Here is a 21136-nt window from a genome sequence, read left to right on the forward strand (position 1 = left end):
ATTTTGAAGGGTCAATGGATTGGATTTTGGATTTCTTTATATTTCTTTTTTGTTTTCTTAGGGATTGGATTGGATTGCATCGAATCGGATCGGCCGATTTGCATGGCTAGATTTGATGGGACTTATTTACCTATTGCATTGATGCATTTTTGTATGAATAGAACTAAAAGATTGGGGGTGAAAGAAAATGAAATTTAAGTTGATGATTTTATAGTATGACTTTTCCCTCGGCTATTCTGATATGTGGAGTGAAATTCAAGATGAGATGAGAGCTTTTGAGTACCTCCCGTCTACAAAAGTCAATGGCAAAATGTACAATCTGACTGACTATTCTTGAACAGGGTAATGATGCGAAGCGAAGTGGGCTGTGAAGTAAACATCGTTTCGTTCTCATCTTACACGGTTGGTCATGTGAGCATGTACAAGCACCGGCTGAAATGGATAAAGCTGGGTACAAAAAGCTTTGGAATATGATTTCTAGCACTGGATCTAAAAACCTTTCAAGCAGTTCATTCATTGAATATTAATCAATACATAGAATGAAAATGGAGTTCTGAATTTCATCTTCAATTCCGTGTCTCCGCAGTGAATGTCATGTAACCTCAACACTTCGCTAGCTCATTCTTCACAACCAATTTTGACCCCTGCTTCACAAATTAAAAAGTAACCAAGGTTTTCCGATTTCGGTATCAATCTTCACGATCAGTAATTCGGTTTCTCGGAGTTGGCTATCTCATAGCACTTTTTAGTGCTCTAAGCCTGGGCTGAGATTCAGATAATCCTTTGATGCATATTCGCCATCGCCCGTCAACAATACACACGAAAAGTCAAGTCGAAGGTGATCGAGCTTCATTCAGTTAAAAAGATCACACCATCTTTTTGCCAATATACTGTGAAGATCCAGGCGTTACATACAGCCATGTCTTTGAAACGTAGCCGATTGCCCCCCGCCGACGAGGAACACGATGATGATCCTTTCAAGGAGCCTTGGACGCCATTTACAGAGTAAGCGTTTGTTCAATCTTTGATCTGGAAACCAGGGCTAATGCTTTGATCAGCGTTTTAGGAACAGAGTTGATTCGGGTCGTTGTAGGCAAAAACAGTTATCAGAAGGTCTTTCATGTGCACAAAAACATACTTTTCGACAAAATACCCTGTTTCAAGCAGCTTTCCAAAAACAACCGCAAAATCGTCGAATTCCCAAATCAAGTACCCAGTACTTTCGACGTGCTTGTTGAATGGGCCCACACAGATTGCTTGCGAGGCATTGAGATGCTTGGTGGAGATGACCAAGATTTTGTTCAATACAGATCCTGGGATCCCGTATGTCTCTACCAACTCGCAGAAGAATTACTTCTTCCAGGGCTTATGGACCGAGTCATGGAGGTTCAGAGAAGGTTCGATGATCTACACTGTGCCAGTTACGATCCTGATGGTCTTAAAGAAATCTACGGAAAGACTTCTAAAAACTCGAAATTCAGACAGTACACTGCAGAAGTGGTTGCACATGTAGTCCGCAACAATGCAGAGGAGGAAATTCCAACGCCCGATTTGGTGTCTGCCATGGAGAACAAAGATCTCGCTAGTGATTATTTAAGTATAAGTCGGAGGGCGACCATCAAAGATCCACGCAAAGGCTCAGGCTGTCGATTTCATATGCATGAGAAAAATGAGAAGTGCTCGGCAAAAGATCATCGATGGGAAGGAAAGGCCACTATTCTATCACTTGAACAAATAAAAGAGAAGAGACTACCCCCAGCAAAGAGACCAAGGCTCTTCAGAAGCTCTCAAGAGTCTTGAATATAGTCCGGAACAAGATAATCGAGGTTGGGGTTTTAGGTTACTATCACACTTCAAGATCATTGAGATGTTGAATTTGTATGGGGTACTAAGGTCCTTTGATCCTGTCATATGTATCTGGATGTTCATGAAGCTCGGGCATGATCGTTTTCCAATGCTAAACTGTACTCTGGACTTTGGGCAGCTCAAATCTTTCTCAGTTGATCTCTTCAGATACTTCGCGGGCTCAAAGAAGAGATCAGCTAGATGACATCTTAGATACTGGAAGGATTTAATTTTTGGGTGTTTAGACACGGATACGCTTCTCAATTGAGCATGGAACGTTTTGTAGGAATCTCAAGACTTCATAAATTTAAGGAAACAAAAATAGGGGCAACGCAGCTCAACTTAGCTTCCTTTCCAGAGTAATCAATGCATATGCAACGTCTCTCAATTAACTCTACTTAGCGAGATCCGGTGACTGATTTTCAAATGGTGCCACTTACTTACATGCTATCTATCAATTTATGGTTCCAATATGTTCTTGATGAAAAGATTTTTGGGACCCAATTGAGGTGCTTTGAATCTCAACTGGTAATGGTCATATCAGAGAACACATCGCCCAAGATTATAGCCATGTTGGTATACCTCCTTCAGCCAAAGTATGCGTGAACTTTTAGTCATTGACCTAATCTGATCACCAGTCTAGATCTAAGAATGTCCAAGAGCACCTGGCAGATCTCTATCATACATGTTATCCCAGGTTCGGATGGGGATATAATAATGTTTTGAAATGAACTGTCCGTGGAAAACCATTATCCCGCAAGGTCGGCAATTTTGAGGTCAAGTGTCTTCCTGATCTGTCTGACCAAAGCCCCTCGACATCTAGATTGCGAGGCCGGTGGCCTTTTGTTTTTGGTGGTGAATAAAACGTCACGTGATTTGGGAACTTGTCGATCGAAAACTGCGTCCGAAGGGCGCCCATCCATCGTAAATGCATGATAGTCTTAAATTATATCACATGATTGTGTGCTCACGAAGATGATGGGATTCAGATGTTAATTTCAATATTCACTGATTGTTGATTATAAAAGAATTTGCTGCAATTTTCTGCGCCTGGCATTGTTCTCGTTACTCCCAGGCTATTCAAGCTTATGAATAGAGATAAAATAATTGTACGATCATTGTTCCTGGAAAATATCTTTTCAATTGACTACCAAGTCATTTCTTAGGGCTTGGTGAAGTCTCTACTATTACTTGCAAACAACATAGGCGATCAATTCATGTGCCAAAATCCTCTTTCATAAATCCAAAAGTTCATTGAAAAGTTTTACAATCATATACGGTTGTGGGATATCATTGACAGACTGCTGCACCATGTCCCGAAAGCGCAGCCACTCTGATGTCTCTTCGGGATATTCTACAACCTCAGAAGATAAAGATTGCGCCAACAGTGAAAATCTCACTTCTCCTTTCTTCGTAGAGTAATTCAAATACACACCCAAACACGAAATTTTAAGCTGATCGCGATATATAGTTCGGTGGGATCAGAGATGGTCGACATCCACGTTGGTCGTGGTAAAGAGAAGAAGCTTTTTCGTGTTCACAAAAAAAGGATCTGCACACAATCTTCATACTTCAAAGAATGTTTTAAAAACGGAAAAAAGGTCACGAAACTCCCCTTTAGATCTCCCAAGCTCTTCGATATGATAATTGAGTGGGTTTACACTGGTAACCTGCATGCTATCGAAGATACAACCCCGCATAGCACAATGTATTCGTTGTATCAACTTGCAGAGTTTATAGAACTGCCGGCCGCCATGGATAACATTATGGACCTAATTCGCAGCAGACATTATGAGAAGGACTTCTATATCGGAGCACGCAGCGTCGAGGATATTTACAACAACACCTGCTTGAATTCACAACTCCGAGCTTATGCTATCGAATTGTTTGTGTACAATCTTCGAGGGGATACTGATGAAAAAGAGGAGGTGATTCCGAATCATGCTGTATCATCACTTCTCGGAGTATCTGGTTTCACTGATGATTTCATAAGCTTGAGTCGGGAGATCACCATTGAGGATCCTCGAAAGAGCGGATGCCGGTTCCATGTTCATGGAGAGGATGATGTCTGCGGAGAAACAGAGGATACTGATGAGTTTGGCGATGACGAATACGTCTGGAAAGCTGCAAGTGATGATGAGTTTGAAGAAGATGAAGACGTCATTGGCAGCGATGAAGGCGGAAATGGAACTGAGATTAGGGATGTAAAGATCGAAGTAGACCTTGAAGCTTAGATTGTTGAAAAGGACCGGATTGAGTCTCGAGGCCAAAGAGACTTGTAAGAAAGGATGATCGAAGAATGGTGTAACTTCATAAGATCTAAGACCACTTGTTTCTCCCTTTAGATGGCCATAAATTCATTCTTGTTGTTTGTATTTGTGCCCCATGATTTTCCTTGTTTGGTGAAGATGAATACCGTACCTCGAATCGACGTTCAACCTAGTTGTTCCCATAGCATTCTAATCAAATGTAAGCTATTTCTGGTCAAATGTTGGATGGAGAAGGATCAGATTATAAATGAAGGAAAAATGTTTTGGCGCAATTGTGAAAGATGATGTCTATCCCAGAGCCGACGCGATATAGCTAGCGGGTGGTTAAGAACATGTTACCACCAATACCTAGTAGTTACAATCAGATCTCGTCATTACAGGCGATTTACTGAAATTGACAAATAAATAACATGGACTCTGTGCCCAGGTGTATACCACACAATACCATGTGTTCTGGTGTCAGTCTGACAAGAAGAAATGATTTTCGACGTGGCCCAAACCACCTTGGCAAGGACTACCCTAAAGAATTTGAATACACTCGCAGGAGAGTGATTACATTTCCCTCTCTTCCACGTGGCTCTGAAAGTGAAAAAATAATCAAATTTAAGTTTCAATTTAGAGGATTAGAGTTCATCTAGTTCAGACATAAGTCTGAAAATCACTCCTCTTAAACCTTTCGCGCTACTCAATACCATCACCGTCACCTACACGAAGATATTTTAAAGAATTGTATTCAGGTCATTCTAATTTGTTCTTGTCAAAGATATTGTTATACAACACTTAATTCTTATGAAAAAGATATAGTACGTCTTCAGCAGACGTGTCGCGAAATTGACAAAGTTCCTTGGAGCTCTTGAAAGAGCTTCCAATTTACCACGAATTTTGATGTTCTGAATTGTCTCATTTCGTAGGTAGTTTTGATACAATACAGCATTCTGCAGACGCCATAGTTCTACTTCCCAGTCTGGTTGCATGAGGAATATATGAAATAACTCGGAGTTTTAGATGGATAAAAAGAAAACAATACAGCATGGTTTAATGCTTGTGATACGTTCACTTTCTATTCTACGGCGTCGAATCATCTTTCCTGGGCCATTTTCTATCTTAAATTGAGTGGAAACATTGTGATATGAGATGTCAGGATAAATGTTACAGGTCTATCACGCCATCTTTCATACAAGCAGCTGACTTTTTGAGTTGTTTATCAATTGTGCGTCAGATCGGTTTACTTTTATGCACAAAATGCACTATTCATTCGCTAGACAAATCAATTTGGAGGAGCTTAACTAGTTTTTCGCAAGCGTAGGAATATTGACTACATACACACCTTCATCGTGGCTGTCATCATCGCCCTTGAAGATGCCAAGTTACAACCGTCGTCTGAAGATCTTAGCTTCGTTCAATGGCGCTGAGATTTACACTGAATCATTGAATACACCGTGTTCTCTTGAATTGAATTGAGGTTCCAGTCAGCATAAGATATATTAGATACCACTAAAACGTCACCTTCCAGAAACTCGAGATATAGGAAGTATACAGCCAACCCATTGCGAAATATGAGCCGGTCAAGATCGCTTTTCACACATAATTACTAAATTAAAATAAAGACCATCTCAACGTCGAACTGTAGTTGTAAATATACGAGATTGTGAGCACATTAACTACTCATCATGATATTGGACCGGATTCCCTAGTTCATAGGGTTGAGGGAAGTGCACATGCCCTCAACCTCTGACACCTGGATAGTCATTTCAGAATTGCTTTCCTTCTGCAATCAAAAAAAGCCTTGAGATTATTACTGTTTCATGTAGTACATCTTGAAAAATGTAATGAAAAGAGGCACGAGTGAAGTTTTGCATTCTAGGTGGATAGATATCACGCATCTGGGGGATGCTCTTCATCAAGACAACATAGTGTATACGGATAGATATAATTTGTAAGAATTAACACCAGATTTATAACCATTTCAAACTAGGACTTTCTATAACGAGTTATTTTAAGTAACCTAGTTGAACAAAAGGTAGTGTATGATAAAATGAGTCACCCCTTTGAGCTAAGTGTGAGGTCGGACAATACTTGAAAGCTGCTGGATTGATCGAAATCTTGAATTTGATTGTAGGGACAATCATATTAGCTTTAACGTGAAGTATTCGAATGTTTAAATGTGATAAACTTTCTATAAATCATGATTAGTATAAGTTTAACCTGTCACTAGTTCATAGGGCTAGAAAAAAGAACGAATCTAGCATTTCCCACACAATTTTTCGAAGTCTATATAAAGATGACAGACCCCCTCTTTCTTCTTAACTTTTATGTTAATCAATTTCTTTGTTTCAACTTTCATCATGCAATTGTGTTCACTCCCTTTGGGCAAATTAATATTTAATATCTAATTCAATCCATTCGCTTCGATAAAACTTACCGGTCTACACATAGTTTACTTCCGCTATTGCGGTGTACCTGCTACGGAATACTCGCATTCGAACGATCATATATACGATCTCTCTACTCCATCTTATCACTGTCTCATTGTCTTGAACGGCATTGGATACCATCTAATATCTTTTATATTCGCTTCATATACAAGCATTTAAGCGAGAAAGCTTCACACCACGCAACAATGTCGGATAATTTACAAGAGGTACAGATGGAGGGCTTGACTGCACAAGAGTATGTCATAATTTATTTCCATACACTTGATATGTTTTACACGATTGGATACATACAATAAGCTCTTCTTCAAGAAATCACACCTCAATATAATCAGTTGAATGCTTTACAGATTATTTAATCTTGAGCATCGATGGATGTAAACTGAAATTATTACTAACGAGATTTTACTGAGTACAGGCTCGAGGAAACTGTCTCTTTTTTCGTAGAACGTCAAGAGTTCAAGCTTAATAGAAGCCTTCTATTTCGTAAAGTTGATATTTTAAAAGACGAAAACTTTCCCCTCCCCTTGAGGGTAGATATCGAATCATTCAGAGCATTTTCAGTATGGCTACACCATGATCATTTACCAATGTTGCAGGGGATTTACCACGAGACAAGTGGCCAAATAACATACTCAGGTTATGACCCCGAAAATTTGTATAGATTAGCCACATTCTTCGACCTGTGCTCTCTCGCCGACAATGTCATGGATTGTATCAGAAAAGCTCACAATTCTTTGGGTGTTGGTTTCTCCAAAGATGCCATTACGAAAATATACAACCAACAACTTCCGCATTGGGGACTAACTCTTTATGCCGCTTTATGGATACATCTCGAGGATACACGTCCAAATAATTACATGAAACTTACCACCAAAGCTGAGCGTGACGATCTTTTGGAAAATCAAATTATCGCTGCTGATGTGAATCTACATCGCGGACCGTGGTATCCGGGAAGCCAAAGCGCATGCAGATTTCATCTTCATCTTGCTCATATGAATGAAGCGTGTATACGAAATCACAGTGTCGATCTCTGCACGTGGGTTATTGATAAAGATGGCATGGTGGAAGAGTTGCAAAATTGGAGAACAAAGAGGCTTCTGAATCCAGTAAACACTCAAAGCAATCTAAGCTCGCAGGTTTCAGAAGCTTCAGTTGATACTAGCTCTGATTAGGTACTACTGAGAAATCAAGGCCCTCAAACCGGGTTAGAGAGTCTGCAATTTCTTGAGCATGCATAGAATTTCATGTTCAAAACAGCGTAGTGGTGGTATGGCTAGGTTCTGGCTATCCTGTATAAATTGGGTTTTGATATATCAGCGAATCAAGAGCTCATTTAGTAGTTTATACAGGAACTTAAGGACGGAAAATTACATCAATTTGGGGCATAGCCACACTTGAATCAATTCCCCACCGATCTGATATCTTGATATAACATGCGATTTGTCAGACTAAAACGTATATAAGCGTTTAACTCGGAGTTCTTAAAAAAACCAAGATTAACACAGACCAATAGTAAAATATAATCTTTTGAATAAGTTCTATATATAAAAGAAATAGCAGAAAAAAAATCTCTCAGAACTCAAAAGCTGGTCGTTATAATAAAAAGTGCATATATCTACAAACATCGAAGAAGCTTTGTAGTTCTATAAAGGCTATCTTGAAAATAAATGGTTACTAGATGATAGATTCAATTCTATATAGTATACAAAATAAGTAGTTTTGACCCATGTAGTCATTCCAGTTATGTAAATATGGAGAAATTCATTCTTGGTTCAATATTAACAGGTCTCATTTCACAACATCAAGCCTTTGATATAAAATTTCTGTTTTAATTTTTTTCATTTCATAAATCTCAATATGCCGGAAGCTTAGAATCCCTCTCCCAACGCCCTGTAACACGAGACTTACAATTGGAGCTCCTGCTGTGTACCTGTAAATGTAAAGTGACGGGCATGGAACTCAAGATCTCGTCTTTCCCTATGTCCAGTCTTCACAATAATAAGCTCATCCACATACCTACTGCCATATGTCAACCCCAAAGAATATAGCTTGTGAATGTCAATCGACAGAGTGCAGCTAGCATCTCAACCATGCCACTTGTTTCCTACGCAGGAGGAGCATTGAATTGCCATTGAAAAACACGCATAAACTTAGAACCAAGAGCCTCCACCAACTCTTCGCCGAACCACCATTCCTCAAATCGCGCAAAAACAATCTAAGAGTCCTCCCTCCATCTCACAACCCCCTCACCATTCTCAGAACCCACCTCCGCATTCATCCTCTCCTTCATCCCTCCACAAACCCCTCCATAAACTTTCTCCAACACCTCAAACATCTCATCCGTATTCTTAAACTCAAACTTTTTATGAATACTCATCCTTACCTCCAGATACGCTCTCGGTTTTTCCCCCAACCTCGACAGCACATACGCCATCCGAATCGAAAAACGTGCGTCGCTATACGCCTTCAATTTTTTCTTCATCTCCTTCTCCCATTCTGCATAGGGGATTCCGATATAGGGGATGGGATATCGGGAATAGTTGGGATTGGGGTTGAAGATGCGGGGGTCGGGGATTTGGATGGTGTTTGGATCGAGGGATCCGGGATAGCTGGGATCGGAAGGGTTTCTTGGGAAGACATTTGATTCGGATGACCAGGCATCGAGTGCGTCGGTTCGGGGATCGTAGGATGGGGTTCTGTTGGGGTTGAGGTGTTAGTAGGGTGTTTGATGGGGGTGTTGTTGATTGGTGTACTCACGTCATTGTGTGACTTTCTTGATGTGAAATTTTGATGCTGTGGGAAAGATTTCGCTGTTTGAATATTCATTTGTTTGTTCTTGAAAGATCGTTGGGGGAAGGTCGCCTATAGGAGACGGTATAATTGTGAATCTTGAATGGCAAAACTACTCGAGGCCAAGCTTTCAAGGTTTTCCAGAACGGGTGTCTGCTTGATTTCTAAGTGATGTTCACACCATGGATACGACATCTCTTATTAAAAGTGAATTCAAGTCATTAATTAGCCGTACTCGGGATGAGTTCGGGTTCTTTCATCAAATGTTTGACAAAAGTTCAAACCCTGAAACTATTGGGGACATTCATACTCAAGAGAGTATAATTAGGTGAGACTAATATATCAAAGATTTCATTGAGAACATTCAGGTTCAAATCAAAACCAGAGAAGACTTCGATCTTTTATAGTATGTCTGATTCAACATATCTTTAACCTCAGTATCCTATTGACCTCAGTATCTCATACCATAGATGCAGTTCCAGTCCCAACATACCTGATATATCGAGCATCAGACAAAAGAAAAAACACAACGCCAAAGCAACCTTAGCCTGATCATCGCATCTACAGCATAGCAACGCAAGTTTTACAGCAAACTACCATTTCAAATACATATACAACGCGAGTTGAAAACCAATGAGTAATTCATTGGATGATCCAGTACAGACCCGTAAGAGGAGAACAGTAGCAACATCAATTGAGCTGTATGTCTAAACCTTGACTTCTACCAGCATAAAAAGACCTTTCTTCATAAATCTCAGAGAATCCCGCGAGAACCAAGAAAAGGACATTTTCGCAAGTGACGTAAACTCGGAACAGACTCCATTCCTCCAAGATGCTGAACCATCTTCCTACCTCAAACCCATCTACTCCCCTCCCGCCCATGACCATTCAATAAGACTACCCTCAATACCCCCTCAAATCAATAAAATCAAAGTTCGCGAGAAGTAGGAATAACTCGACTGAATAAACACAGACTAGCATCGCATGGCTCCGCTGGTGTTTCCACTGGTGCAGAAGTAGATGTACTATTAGTTGATTCCGCTTCAGACAATGTAGAAGATTGTGCTGTTACTGGTCCGATGAATGATGAAGATATGAAGTTGCTTACGCTAGAAGAAGATTGCGAGGGGGATGAAGTGAAATGAATGGATGAGGATTGCGATTGCGATTGCGATTGTGAGATTTCCAGTGAGGAAATGGAGGACGATGAAGATGGTATCGAGGTGTTAGATTGTGAGACTGAGGGGGGACTTTGGTTGAAAGCGGATGAGGAAGGCGAAGTTGCAGTGAAAGTTAATGAAGTGGAAGACAGATTGTCTGAGACGGAAGTAGAAATCGAAATCACAATCGATGAAGTACTGGACGAGATTGTTGACGAAGAAAAGGTCGGCGATTGAATTATTTGCGTCGTGGAAGTCGATTTCGATATCGAAGTACTGGAAGACACGGATGATATCGGTGAGGTAAGCGATTGAGTTGTCGAACTGGAAGTAGGAGATAGAAGTATTGAGACTGAGGTAGAAGTACTTTTGGATCTGGTAAAAGTGATTAGAGAGTCTGGTACCAGAGTTGAACTGGGTCTAGGAGATGTCGATATTGAGGTAGAGGTAGATGCAGATTGAGTTGTTGAACTGGAGCTAGAAGATGCGCGTATTGAGGTTGGGGTAGAAGTAGAAGTGGATCTGGATCTGGTAAAAGTGATCGGAGAGTCTGGTACAAGAGTCGATGTTTGCGAACTCGAGGAACCCGATCTCGTACTTATACTTGATGAAAGAGTAATCGAGAGGACAATACTTGAGGTGCTATAAGAACAACTTCCCGATGAGATGGCACTGACAGTGGTATAAAATGCAGGACGAGCCGTTGCACAGATACCAACACTATTTTGACCTGTGCTTTGGTATACACCGATCGTTCCATTTCCGCAGCAGAAATTGCTAGTACTAGCGCCGATTGTGACCCTGTATTGTTGCCATGACGTATCTGCGCATTTACCAAGCGAGCTGTAGCAGTCTGTACCTTTGAGATGTTAGCTTGAATCTGTGAGTAGTGATTATAAAAAACGTACTATCATTGCAACAATAAGGTGCAGAGCCGGTCCTTGTCTTACAAGTTTGGCCCGTGGGACAATAATATCCAGTAGTTCCCGGACATACTGATTCCCCTGCAAGCTTTACTACACTTCCGAGGATACTGGATAATGGTGTGTAGAGTGCGTATCCTGGACCAATTCCTTGTGAATCTGTACATCTAGAACCGCAAGCACCGGGAGCATTAGCAGCTGTAAGACAGTTGCAAGCATTTGTGACGGCGCCAGAACCTCCAAGTAGAGCGCAAACACCGCCAGCAAGTCCGTCGAGTAGAGGGGAACCGACAGTCTTGAGTAGCGGACACTGCACAGCTGATAAAACTGCTACGGCAAGATAACAAGCGTTTAAGGGACAGCACGACATCGTAAATTTCTCGGTATACTTCCGATGATGATGGTTACTTTGAAGATTTTAATAGGAGATAGCAGATGTCGGATAGTTTCACAGAGTTTCGTCAATGGAATGTTATGACCTCTACGCAACAGCATGAATGGGAAATGTGCAGATGAGCAACTACTGAGGACACGACTGTCTTGAAGTATATGTAACTTGGCAACATACTTGTCCAGCATGCTGGTAAATTCAAATAAACGGGCGTTCCGGTGGAGAAAAATCAGGCCACAGTTGACCATTAGCGAAGCCTTTCGATAATCTGATTACGCTCCCAGACTGAATTCTTCGTATGGAAATGGTGCTGAAGAATGTTTCGGTATTAAAAATATTGAGGTTTAAGACAGAGCCGCATTGACTCAAGACGAGGAAGATATATACCTCGTCCATGCCATTTGATGTACCAAGCCCCTCTACTTTATCCGTGTGATCAGCAGGATATCAGCCCGACTGCTTCGCTGGTGTGGTAATCATAGAGATTCTGTAATCAATCGAGAGTTGAGTACACGACTCTTATCGTACACAATCTAGAGCTTCCATCTATAGGAAAAGAAGGCAATGGGAGTGCATGGCAGCTACCTGTGTGAAAAAGGGGAATCAACAAACGAATGTTGAGATTATCCAGTTACTTGTATGATCACTTTGTTATGTCGCAAGCTACTAAGCCCAAATCACAATTAAACTAGCATTATCAACGAAACTTCTCATCCAATGCAATATGCACTTGTATCGTTTTCATCGCAGAACCGCTAACAAGGGGGGTGCCAATTTTTGTGTACAAATATGTGTTCGCCTGACTGGTAGTTATGAGTCCACAATGTGAATGTTTTTCACCTAATGGGGTACGATAGACGAGCCTCCATGAATGTAAATGCCTAACAATAACGTGCGTAAGAGATGAGACATCTGCCACAAATTCTTTACGCGTGTAGACCTCGACATGAAGAATCCAAGACCACTTGAGATAAATAGTAGAACTATCTACTATCTACTATCTACTATCTATCATCCAAAAATGTTCGTTGATAATACCAAGCGAGGTGGTTTATACATTTCCGGATATCCGCGGGGTCATAGGGTATGTTTAATTGAAGGGCAATGATTGGACATGATGACAGTGGAATGGTCACCAATCCAGAGAAAGGGGGGGCGACGTCGGAGGCTGCTGCTTTAAGTCTATCCGACTGATATTCATTTTGGTGAGCGATGGTCTATTTCAGTTGCGCGAATATGATATAGAGTGGAACTGAAAGAGTACATGAGTGGAGGTAAAGATCTCTTCGCCTTGAATCCGTCTTCCACTCGGTTCAAAATTACAAAAGACTAATCACTTACGAGCTTACAATGTCCTCCAACATTATACCTATCTAGTATCTAAATCTTGTAATCTCTGTCGTCACCGCAAAAGCGGCACCAGAAACATCCTTTTCTGGATTAGTCTCCCCCATCCATCATCCCGCATGGAGGGGCAATATGAAATCTCTTATCGATGGCGTTATTTCACGATAACAGCTACTGAGCAAAAAAACCCCAAGATACAGTCAAACACCGAGAAGACGACGGAATTGGTAAGGAGATAGTTCGTTCTTTGCTTTTAGTCCTCTCTCTCTCTCTCTCCCCCCCCCCCTCTCTCTCCCTCTCTCTCTCTATTACAATTGAATGTTGGTTATATTTAACATTTACTCAATACATCTATGTATTCATCTTGCTTTCATATCTCCTACAACTTCATTCCTTTGATCATATCCATCTGATAAGATTATTTCCTTCAATCTCCCGTCACAACTCATCATATCCCTCACTGTAATATCAGATAGGAGTTCACAGTTTCATCATGACTCCAATATCTCTTCTTACAGCTATTGATGCAACATCTCACATTCATCTGGTAGTTGGATGCAATCCATTAGCAGGTGCCAGATGTACGAAATCTATCGAAGTAGGAGCGAAACCAATTCTCATTGCGCCTGAGTCCTCCGAGTTACATTACACGTTACAAAAACGAATTGAAACCGGGGAAGTACAATGGCTGAAGAAGTCGTTTGAAGACAATGATCTTATGACTCTGGGTAGAGAAGAAATTGGAAGAGTAGTCGATGCAGTCTTTGTTACCTCTGGACCTCGAGATCCATTGAGTAAGTATGGTTATCAATTTTGTGTGAGGCCATTAAGTTAATTCATCCAGGCGCACATATCTCACAACTTTGCAAACGTAATCGCATACCGATAAATGTGGCAGATGCATCAAATCTCTGCACATTCTCCCTCCTTTCCACATACACCGATGGACCCCTTCAAATCGGTGTAACAACCAATGGTAGAGGTTGCAAACTCTCCTCTCGAATTCGTCGCGAAATAGCCTCCTCGCTCCCCAAAAATTTAGGGGAATCATGTTTACGACTCGGTACAATTCGCAGACGTATACAAGAAGAAGATCACTTAGCACATCTCACTGCATCCGGAGACTTGGATAATGAGGAAGAAATAGATCAAAGTTCTACTTTCAATAAACTTATCACGGAAGCAGATCTAGATGCTGCAAAAAATAGACGCATGAGATGGCTTTCTCAAATATGTGAATATTGGCCCCTTCGTCGACTTGCATCAATAACCGATTCCGACGTCGACAGTGTCTTAAAATCTTACGCCACCAATCCATCAACTTCGGCTCCTCTTGACACATCAACCCTCGATTCCCGCGTCTCAAAACTCCCACAAATAATCCTGGCCGGTTCTGGACCTGGCCACCCTGATCTTCTCACTCGCGCAACCCACAAAGCCATTCTTTCCGCCGATATAATCCTCGCCGATAAACTTGTTCCCTCAGGAGTTCTCGACCTAATCCCCCGTCGAACACCTATCCACATTGCGCGCAAATTTCCTGGCAACGCCGAACTAGCACAACAAGAATTATTGTCTCTTGGATTAGCTGGTCTTCAAGCTGGTAAAACTGTTCTACGATTGAAACAAGGTGACCCCTATATATATGGAAGAGGAGGAGAAGAGTTTGAATTTTTCCGAAAGCAGGGATATGGAGATCGAGTTGTTGTTTTGCCTGGAATAACAAGCGCACTGAGTGCGCCACTATTTGCTGGAATACCGGCGACACAAAGAAGTGTTAGTGATCAAGTACTTATATGTACCGGGACCGGCCGAAAGGGAAAACCTACCGTGCCGCCGCAATATGTGGCGACTCAAACTGTGGTCTTCTTGATGGCGCTTCATAGAATCAAGGGATTAGTGGCTGATCTCACCACTCACGACTCCGAAGACGCGAAAGTGGTTGATGAGAATGGAAATGTTGATCAAAGTAGGAAGTTGTGGCCACTGAGCACACCATGTGCAGTAATAGAAAGAGCATCATGTCCGGATCAAAGGGTCGTAAGGACATCTCTAGAATGGGTCGTAGATGCCATTGAAGAAGTGGGCAGTAGACCGCCTGGATTACTCGTACTTGGAGCTGCATGCGAGGTTTTGTTCAACCAGAATTCTAGTAAGGAGGGGAGAAAGTGGGTTGTTGAGGAGGGATTTAAGGGGTTGGATGATTTAGGGTTAGGAGAAGTAGGGCTTGTGAGTTGCGGTGTTGAGGGCGAGAGGCCGGATGTCGTGAGGGGGGATAGTTTTGGGAGAGAATTGAAAGTTTAAGGGGAAGAAATATGATACCATAGATTTTGTGATAAAAATTCATTCATACATTCACAAACGTCTTCAGTGAAGCTAGACTTGGGAATTGATTTTCACTTTCTATTTGCTCCAACTAATTTCCAATAGAAGGATTTTTACAGGACTCAAGTGCCATTAAAAAGCGGCTTTGATTTGTCGCTAAAAATTTGCATCTCCAATGCTATACACATCATTCTGGGTATATCCGCATTCCATCATCATCATCATCATAAATCATGTACAAAACGCCGCGTTGGACATCTCCCTTTGGCGCCTGGGACTATTTTTCTGAAAAGTACCGGATCCCTCCATAGTCTACACTCTCGGATCTGGTCCCTATGATGGCTCCAATTGAATTGCCATGACGACCTTGACTTAGATCTGATTATGATCATTCCACTCAAGTTATGGCATTGGATAGTGATCAGGCAGATCGATAAAATCCAACAGGACCAGCTCTCCAAACCCAATGCATACACAATTTTCGATCTGCGCCATCGTAGCGTAGTAGAAAGCTTGCGATCAAGTGTGTGCTTTTCCATCCCTTTCTGCATCTACTCGTCCATAATATCTGTAAATCACTCATCATCAAACGACGGCGGCGCAACACTCATCCTCAACTGTCTCTGTCTCTGCTGACTCTGCAATCCCAATCTCTCCACCGCATACCCCAATCTCTCCTTCTTCTGCCTCAAAACCTTTAATCTCATTGCTTTCTCTTCATTACCCCCTCCACTTCCAAAGGGACTTTTATTCCCTTTATTCAGCCCCAGTTCCCAGCTCTTCTTGCGACTTAGTTTGCTGGCTTTGGAGGTAGGGTTGGACATGGAATCGGAAGATTCGAGACGGCCTGAGAGAAGCTGGGAGCGCGCAATGAGTTGTTCTTCTTTGCGCTGCAGACGGGAAATTAGGGATTCGGAGCGGGAGAGAAGCGTTTCGATGGCGGGCTCGAGTTCTTCGGCGAGGGAACGTTGGGCGGCGTGCAGGGTGGTGGAGGGGGTGAGTTCGAAGTGCTGGGTGGGGGGGTTAGTTGGGGTTATTTTTGTGCGTGGGGGAGTTTGGAGGTTGAAGATCTAAGTATGGATGGGAAGATGATGAATAGAAGGCATACTCTTGTGGTACTCAGAACAGATTTCAGACGGGGAAAATCAGAGATGCCGGAATCGAGGATCGAAATACTGTTATCTAGGGTACTTAAAGAGGCTCGTAGAGAAGCTACAGAAGAGGAAAGAAGAACGGAGGGGTTTTGCGAGTTCATTTTCGGAGATGCTGTGAGTGTACTGGTTGAAGGCAAAACTGGGGTTCTGGGGTTGAGAGAGTTTGTGGGCTTGATATGTAATAAATTGAAGTTGTTGATGTTGGCGCTGGAAGACGCGATGGTTGCTGTGACAGGGATATTTACTCCCTGTGATTTTTTGGCGGGGTGAATGAAGGGTCACCGGGTGATATCTGTTACTACTAAGAATCTCATAAGTTTTATGATTCCTACAACTGAACCATCCGATAAATAGTTGCACAATGGAATAATATCTATGAAACCATATCAAAGACAAGTAATAAGATAAAATTCTGTTAATCTAAACTCTTGATGTCAACATGCACTCCTGCGATTCATGAACTCGGATAACAGCGGTCTTGTATCTTACGTAAGCAGCATCGATTTGCAAGCATCCTTATCAGAAAATAATCTCAACATTTCAACAGTGAACATCTCTATTATCAGCATATCACGTCGGGATACCCAAGATGGCATCGATGGTACCAAGATTCAGATGTCTAAATGCACCTCCATTGAGACAGGCATCAAGGAATATTCTTGCAATTCCTTTCACAGCTACACGCTCCCTCGCCACTGAGACAGATGCATCCAAGCCAGAACCTATCACCAAAAGACGTCCTACATACTTCAAAGACAAGATCAATGCCGTTCCATCGTTTTCCGAGTTTGTGGGCTTGCCAGACAAACCCTTAACCCCTGATGATGCACTCGAACTGCGAACTGCGATGGTTGGGCCACCAGGAAAGAAGAGACAAATCACCAGATTACCTGAATGGTTGAAGACGCCCATCCCCGACAATTCGAATTACAAGAAGATTAAGAAGGATTTGCGAGGTTTGAACTTACATACTGTGTGCGAGGAAGCAAGATGTCCGAATATTTCGGATTGTTGGGGTGGTGGTGATAAGAGTGCTGCGACTGCGACGATCATGTTGATGGGAGACACTTGCACAAGAGGATGTCGATTCTGCAGTGTTAAAACTGCAAAAACGCCAGCGCCATTGGATCCTCACGAACCGGAACATACTGCCGAAGCATTGTCGAGATGGGGTTTGGGATATGTCGTTTTGACATCGGTGGATAGAGATGATCTTGCAGATGGAGGGGCTAGACATTTCGCAGAGACCATTATGAAGATTAAACAAAAGAAGTCGTCGATATTGGTTGAGGCTTTGACTGGTGATTATGCGGGAGATTTGGAAATGGTGAAATTGGTTGCGGAAAGTGGGTTAGATGTTTATGCGCATAACATGGAGACGACTGAGGAACTCACACCGTTTGTTCGAGATCGAAGAGCGAAATATAGACAAAGTTTGAAGGTTTTGGATGCAGCCAAGAAGGCTAAGCCTTCGTTGATCACGAAGACAAGTATTATGCTTGGGTTGGGAGAAACTGAAGAAGCATTGTGGCAAACATTGAGAGGTATGATATGCATGTCCGTCTTCCACACAATTCATTGCTAATAATTTATGATTAGATCTTCGAGAAGTCAATGTTGATGTCGTTACGTTCGGTCAATACATGCGCCCAACTAAGCGACACATGAAAGTAGAGGAATATATTACGCCCGAAGCTTTCGAGATGTGGCGTCAACGCGCGCTAGATCTTGGTTTCTTATACTGTGCTAGTGGACCTCTAGTGAGAAGTTCCTACAAAGCTGGTGAGGCATTCATAGAGAATGTTCTCAAGAAGAGAAAGGGTGTAACGATATTGACTGATGAAGCGACGGGTATGGCTAAAGCGACTGTATAATATCATCTCAGTCTTACAATTAATACTTCAACGTATGATAAGATGAGAACGGCGTTTGGGAGCTGTTTTTGGTGGCGGGAAGGTATAGATGACAATTGCATCTGAACACCGAATTAGATATCTGTTATAAATTATAAAACTTTTTTCAACCAATCTATTCTGCTTTTTGTAATTTCTCATTTTTTATGTAGTGTTTCCTACATGTTTTCGGCTTTGGGGAGTCGTTTTGTCGAGTGAGGCTGGAAATCTTCGTTTCGGGTAATTTTGCATCGAAATAATTCCGGATTAGGCCTATGAATCTGTGCAAACGAAAGTTTACCACTGCTAGGAATGAAGTCGCAGCAATTATAAAAAATAAATAAAGGCGACTATAGAATGAGCATTCCCCTCCTAGTCCCGACGCTCCTTTCCCAGCCTATCATTTCTACAACAACAATTCCCTAAAGAAATCGCCAATCAAAATGTACCTCCGTCTCCCCCTTACCTCGCTTATCCTCAGCACCTTTACCCGCAGCTCCTTCTCCCAAACTTCCCCCTCCGATCCCGAATCGTACGCCTCCCATCTCCTGCAAGAATGTCTTCAAGCGCGCTCCGTTCCCTATTCGAATGCTACTTCTCCGAACTGGGCCAATTTGACTACTCCTTTCAATTTACGTCTGCAGTATACACCTACGGCGGTAACGTTACCGAAGACGCAGGAGCAGGTGGGGAATAGCGTTGTTTGTGCGGCGAGTGCGGGGTTGAAGGTCCAGCCGAGGGGTGGGGGTCATAGTTATGCAAGTTTTAGTATTGGCGGGAGGAATGGGAGTGTGGTGGTGGATATGAGTGGTTTTGATGAAATTTTGGTGGATCGCGGTGAGTTTCTGTTAATACGTTTTATAAGGGAGAATTGAGGTTTTGACGTGTTGGATATAGAAACCTATATTGCGAAGATAGGCGCGGGACAGAGATTGGGTAATGTGGCGTTGGGAATTCATGCGCAGGGTGGTAGAGCTTTGCCGCATGGAACATGTGCTGGTGTTGGAATAGGTAAGAAAGATCCTCATGCCAAAACTGAACGATTGGCACGCATCCATTCTAATCTAGTAATCAGGCGGACATGCAACTCACGGCGGATATGGATACGATTCCCGTCTCTGGGGACTAGCCCTCGACACAATCGTCGGACTCGACGTCATCCTCGCCAACGGCACATTTGTCCACACAAGCGAAGCTGAGAATGCCGATCTCTGGTACGCATTGCGAGGCGCCGCCGATGCTTTTGGCATCGTCACACATTTCTATATGCAAACACTTGCTGCACCAGCTGAAGTTACATATTTCACCGCCAATCTCTCATCTACGCTTTCCAGCGCCGAAAAAGTCTCTACTGCGTTTTTGAAAACTCAAGATTTTGTTCGCAAGAGTCCTTTACTTACACCGAATATATCATTTGGATTTAATGTCAATAGTGCAGGCGGTCTTGCTATCACAGGAATGTGTACCTTTTGCGATCTTGTCCATTTCCGGGATATTGTTTTCCCGGAGCTTGTATCAGGTTTCGATATCGATTCCCGGAATATAACGAATCTATCCTGGATCGATACACTCGCTACCCTCGCCGCACCTGATCCTCTCGCTCAGCCCCTCTTAAACTACAATTTACACGACACTTTCTACGTCAAATCTCTCGTTACCAAAAACGAAAATCCCCTAACCCCCGAAGCAGTCTATGCATTTTTCTCCTATATCCTCTCCCATCAATCTCCACAAATCCCCTACTTCTCCATCATCAATCTCTACGGAGCTCCCGGCTCCGCAATCGACAGCGGAGAGATATCCTCCTCTAGTCATGCAGATATGGATGCTCTCTGGGTATTCCAAAACTACGGATACACGCCCACTCATCTCCCACCGTGGGATTCTCGCATCACGCAAGTGATTGAAGGGATGACGAATGTGGTGATTGATGCGCAACCCAAGGGGAATTTCTCGGGTTATGTAAATTACGTGGATCCGGATTTGGACGCGGAGGAAGCGGCGGAAATGTATTATGGGAATGCGACGTATGATAGGTTGTTGGGGATTAAGACGGAGGTGGATAGTGGGTTTGTTTTTTGGAGTAAGTTTTTTTTTTCTTTTCATTCTCTCTGAGCTGGGACAAATGGTGGTGTGGATAGTGTCTGCTGTAATTTGAGGAGTAATGTCTAACGAGTGTTTGTTGTAGATCCACAAGCGATTGGGAATGTGGGGATTTTGCCTGTGGGAGTTGGAGAGGAGTAATTGGGGTCGGCTTGGATGGGTTTCAACTTTTGCATTTTATGGTGTTTGGAGTTTGAGTGTTGGGTCTTGGGTTGGGGTTTGAGTCTTGGGTTGCGTAGCGCGGATTGAATTCAGATAAAGTTGCATATAGATGATGTTGAGGTTGATATTTAATGGTGGAGTAATGGATTGCTGTATTTCTGTCAAAGCGCTGTTTTTCTCTTCATCGCATTATTCTGGGAGAGATCTTGATGAATCGTTTCCATCTTACTTCCTAGATTCAGATTTACAGTTTCGAAATTCTTCTGCTCGACTTCGATTCATTGACTATGGTGCTCCAAATATGACTACAATCATTGTCGTGTAGTCATTGAGTGACAA

General features: G+C 42.4%; 8 protein-coding genes across 8 annotated transcripts; 5 read left to right on the forward strand and 3 right to left on the reverse strand.

Annotated features, from left to right (window-relative positions):
* Positions 1-919: 919 nt before the first annotated feature.
* Positions 920-1800, forward strand: Bfra_007460 (uncharacterized protein; the record flags this gene model as incomplete). The annotated part of the gene is made up of 2 exons (XM_037337832.1): positions 920-1005; positions 1041-1800. 2 exons carry the CDS (start codon positions 920-922, stop codon positions 1798-1800), a joined length of 846 nt encoding a protein of 281 aa, XP_037187212.1.
* Positions 1801-3156: 1356 nt separating this feature from the next.
* Bfra_007461 (uncharacterized protein) lies at positions 3157-4079 on the forward strand (the record flags this gene model as incomplete). Its single annotated transcript, XM_037337833.1, has 2 exons — positions 3157-3263; positions 3317-4079. The coding sequence occupies 2 exons, from the start codon at positions 3157-3159 to the stop codon at positions 4077-4079; spliced, it is 870 nt and encodes a 289-aa protein (XP_037187213.1).
* Positions 4080-6735: 2656 nt separating this feature from the next.
* On the forward strand, positions 6736-7722 carry Bfra_007462 (uncharacterized protein; the record flags this gene model as incomplete). Its single annotated transcript, XM_037337834.1, has 2 exons — positions 6736-6785; positions 6966-7722. 2 exons carry the CDS (start codon positions 6736-6738, stop codon positions 7720-7722), a joined length of 807 nt encoding a protein of 268 aa, XP_037187214.1.
* Positions 7723-8765: 1043 nt separating this feature from the next.
* Bfra_007463 (uncharacterized protein) lies at positions 8766-9312 on the reverse strand (the record flags this gene model as incomplete). The annotated part of the gene is made up of 2 exons (XM_037337835.1): positions 8766-9246; positions 9308-9312. The coding sequence occupies 2 exons, from the start codon at positions 9310-9312 to the stop codon at positions 8766-8768; spliced, it is 486 nt and encodes a 161-aa protein (XP_037187215.1).
* A 956-nt stretch (positions 9313-10268) lies between these two features.
* Bfra_007464 (uncharacterized protein) lies at positions 10269-11793 on the reverse strand (the record flags this gene model as incomplete). The annotated part of the gene is made up of 2 exons (XM_037337836.1): positions 10269-11359; positions 11409-11793. The coding sequence occupies 2 exons, from the start codon at positions 11791-11793 to the stop codon at positions 10269-10271; spliced, it is 1476 nt and encodes a 491-aa protein (XP_037187216.1).
* Positions 11794-13654: 1861 nt separating this feature from the next.
* On the forward strand, positions 13655-15465 carry Bfra_007465 (putative uroporphyrin-iii c-methyltransferase protein; the record flags this gene model as incomplete). The annotated part of the gene is made up of 2 exons (XM_037337837.1): positions 13655-13955; positions 14006-15465. 2 exons carry the CDS (start codon positions 13655-13657, stop codon positions 15463-15465), a joined length of 1761 nt encoding a protein of 586 aa, XP_037187217.1.
* Positions 15466-16061: 596 nt separating this feature from the next.
* On the reverse strand, positions 16062-16741 carry Bfra_007466sa (putative mitotic spindle biogenesis protein; the record flags this gene model as incomplete). Its single annotated transcript, XM_037337838.1, has 2 exons — positions 16062-16496; positions 16595-16741. The coding sequence occupies 2 exons, from the start codon at positions 16739-16741 to the stop codon at positions 16062-16064; spliced, it is 582 nt and encodes a 193-aa protein (XP_037187218.1).
* A 488-nt stretch (positions 16742-17229) lies between these two features.
* Positions 17230-20776, forward strand: Bfra_007467 (putative lipoic acid synthetase precursor protein; the record flags this gene model as incomplete). The annotated part of the gene is made up of 6 exons (XM_037337839.1): positions 17230-18184; positions 18240-18508; positions 18889-19369; positions 19430-19543; positions 19608-20615; positions 20721-20776. 6 exons carry the CDS (start codon positions 17230-17232, stop codon positions 20774-20776), a joined length of 2883 nt encoding a protein of 960 aa, XP_037187219.1.
* Between the last annotated feature and the right edge of the window lie 360 nt (positions 20777-21136).

Source organism: Botrytis fragariae, assembly GCF_013461495.1.
Source record: "Botrytis fragariae strain BVB16 chromosome Unknown tig00000795, whole genome shotgun sequence".
Lineage (NCBI taxonomy): Eukaryota > Fungi > Ascomycota > Leotiomycetes > Helotiales > Sclerotiniaceae > Botrytis > Botrytis fragariae.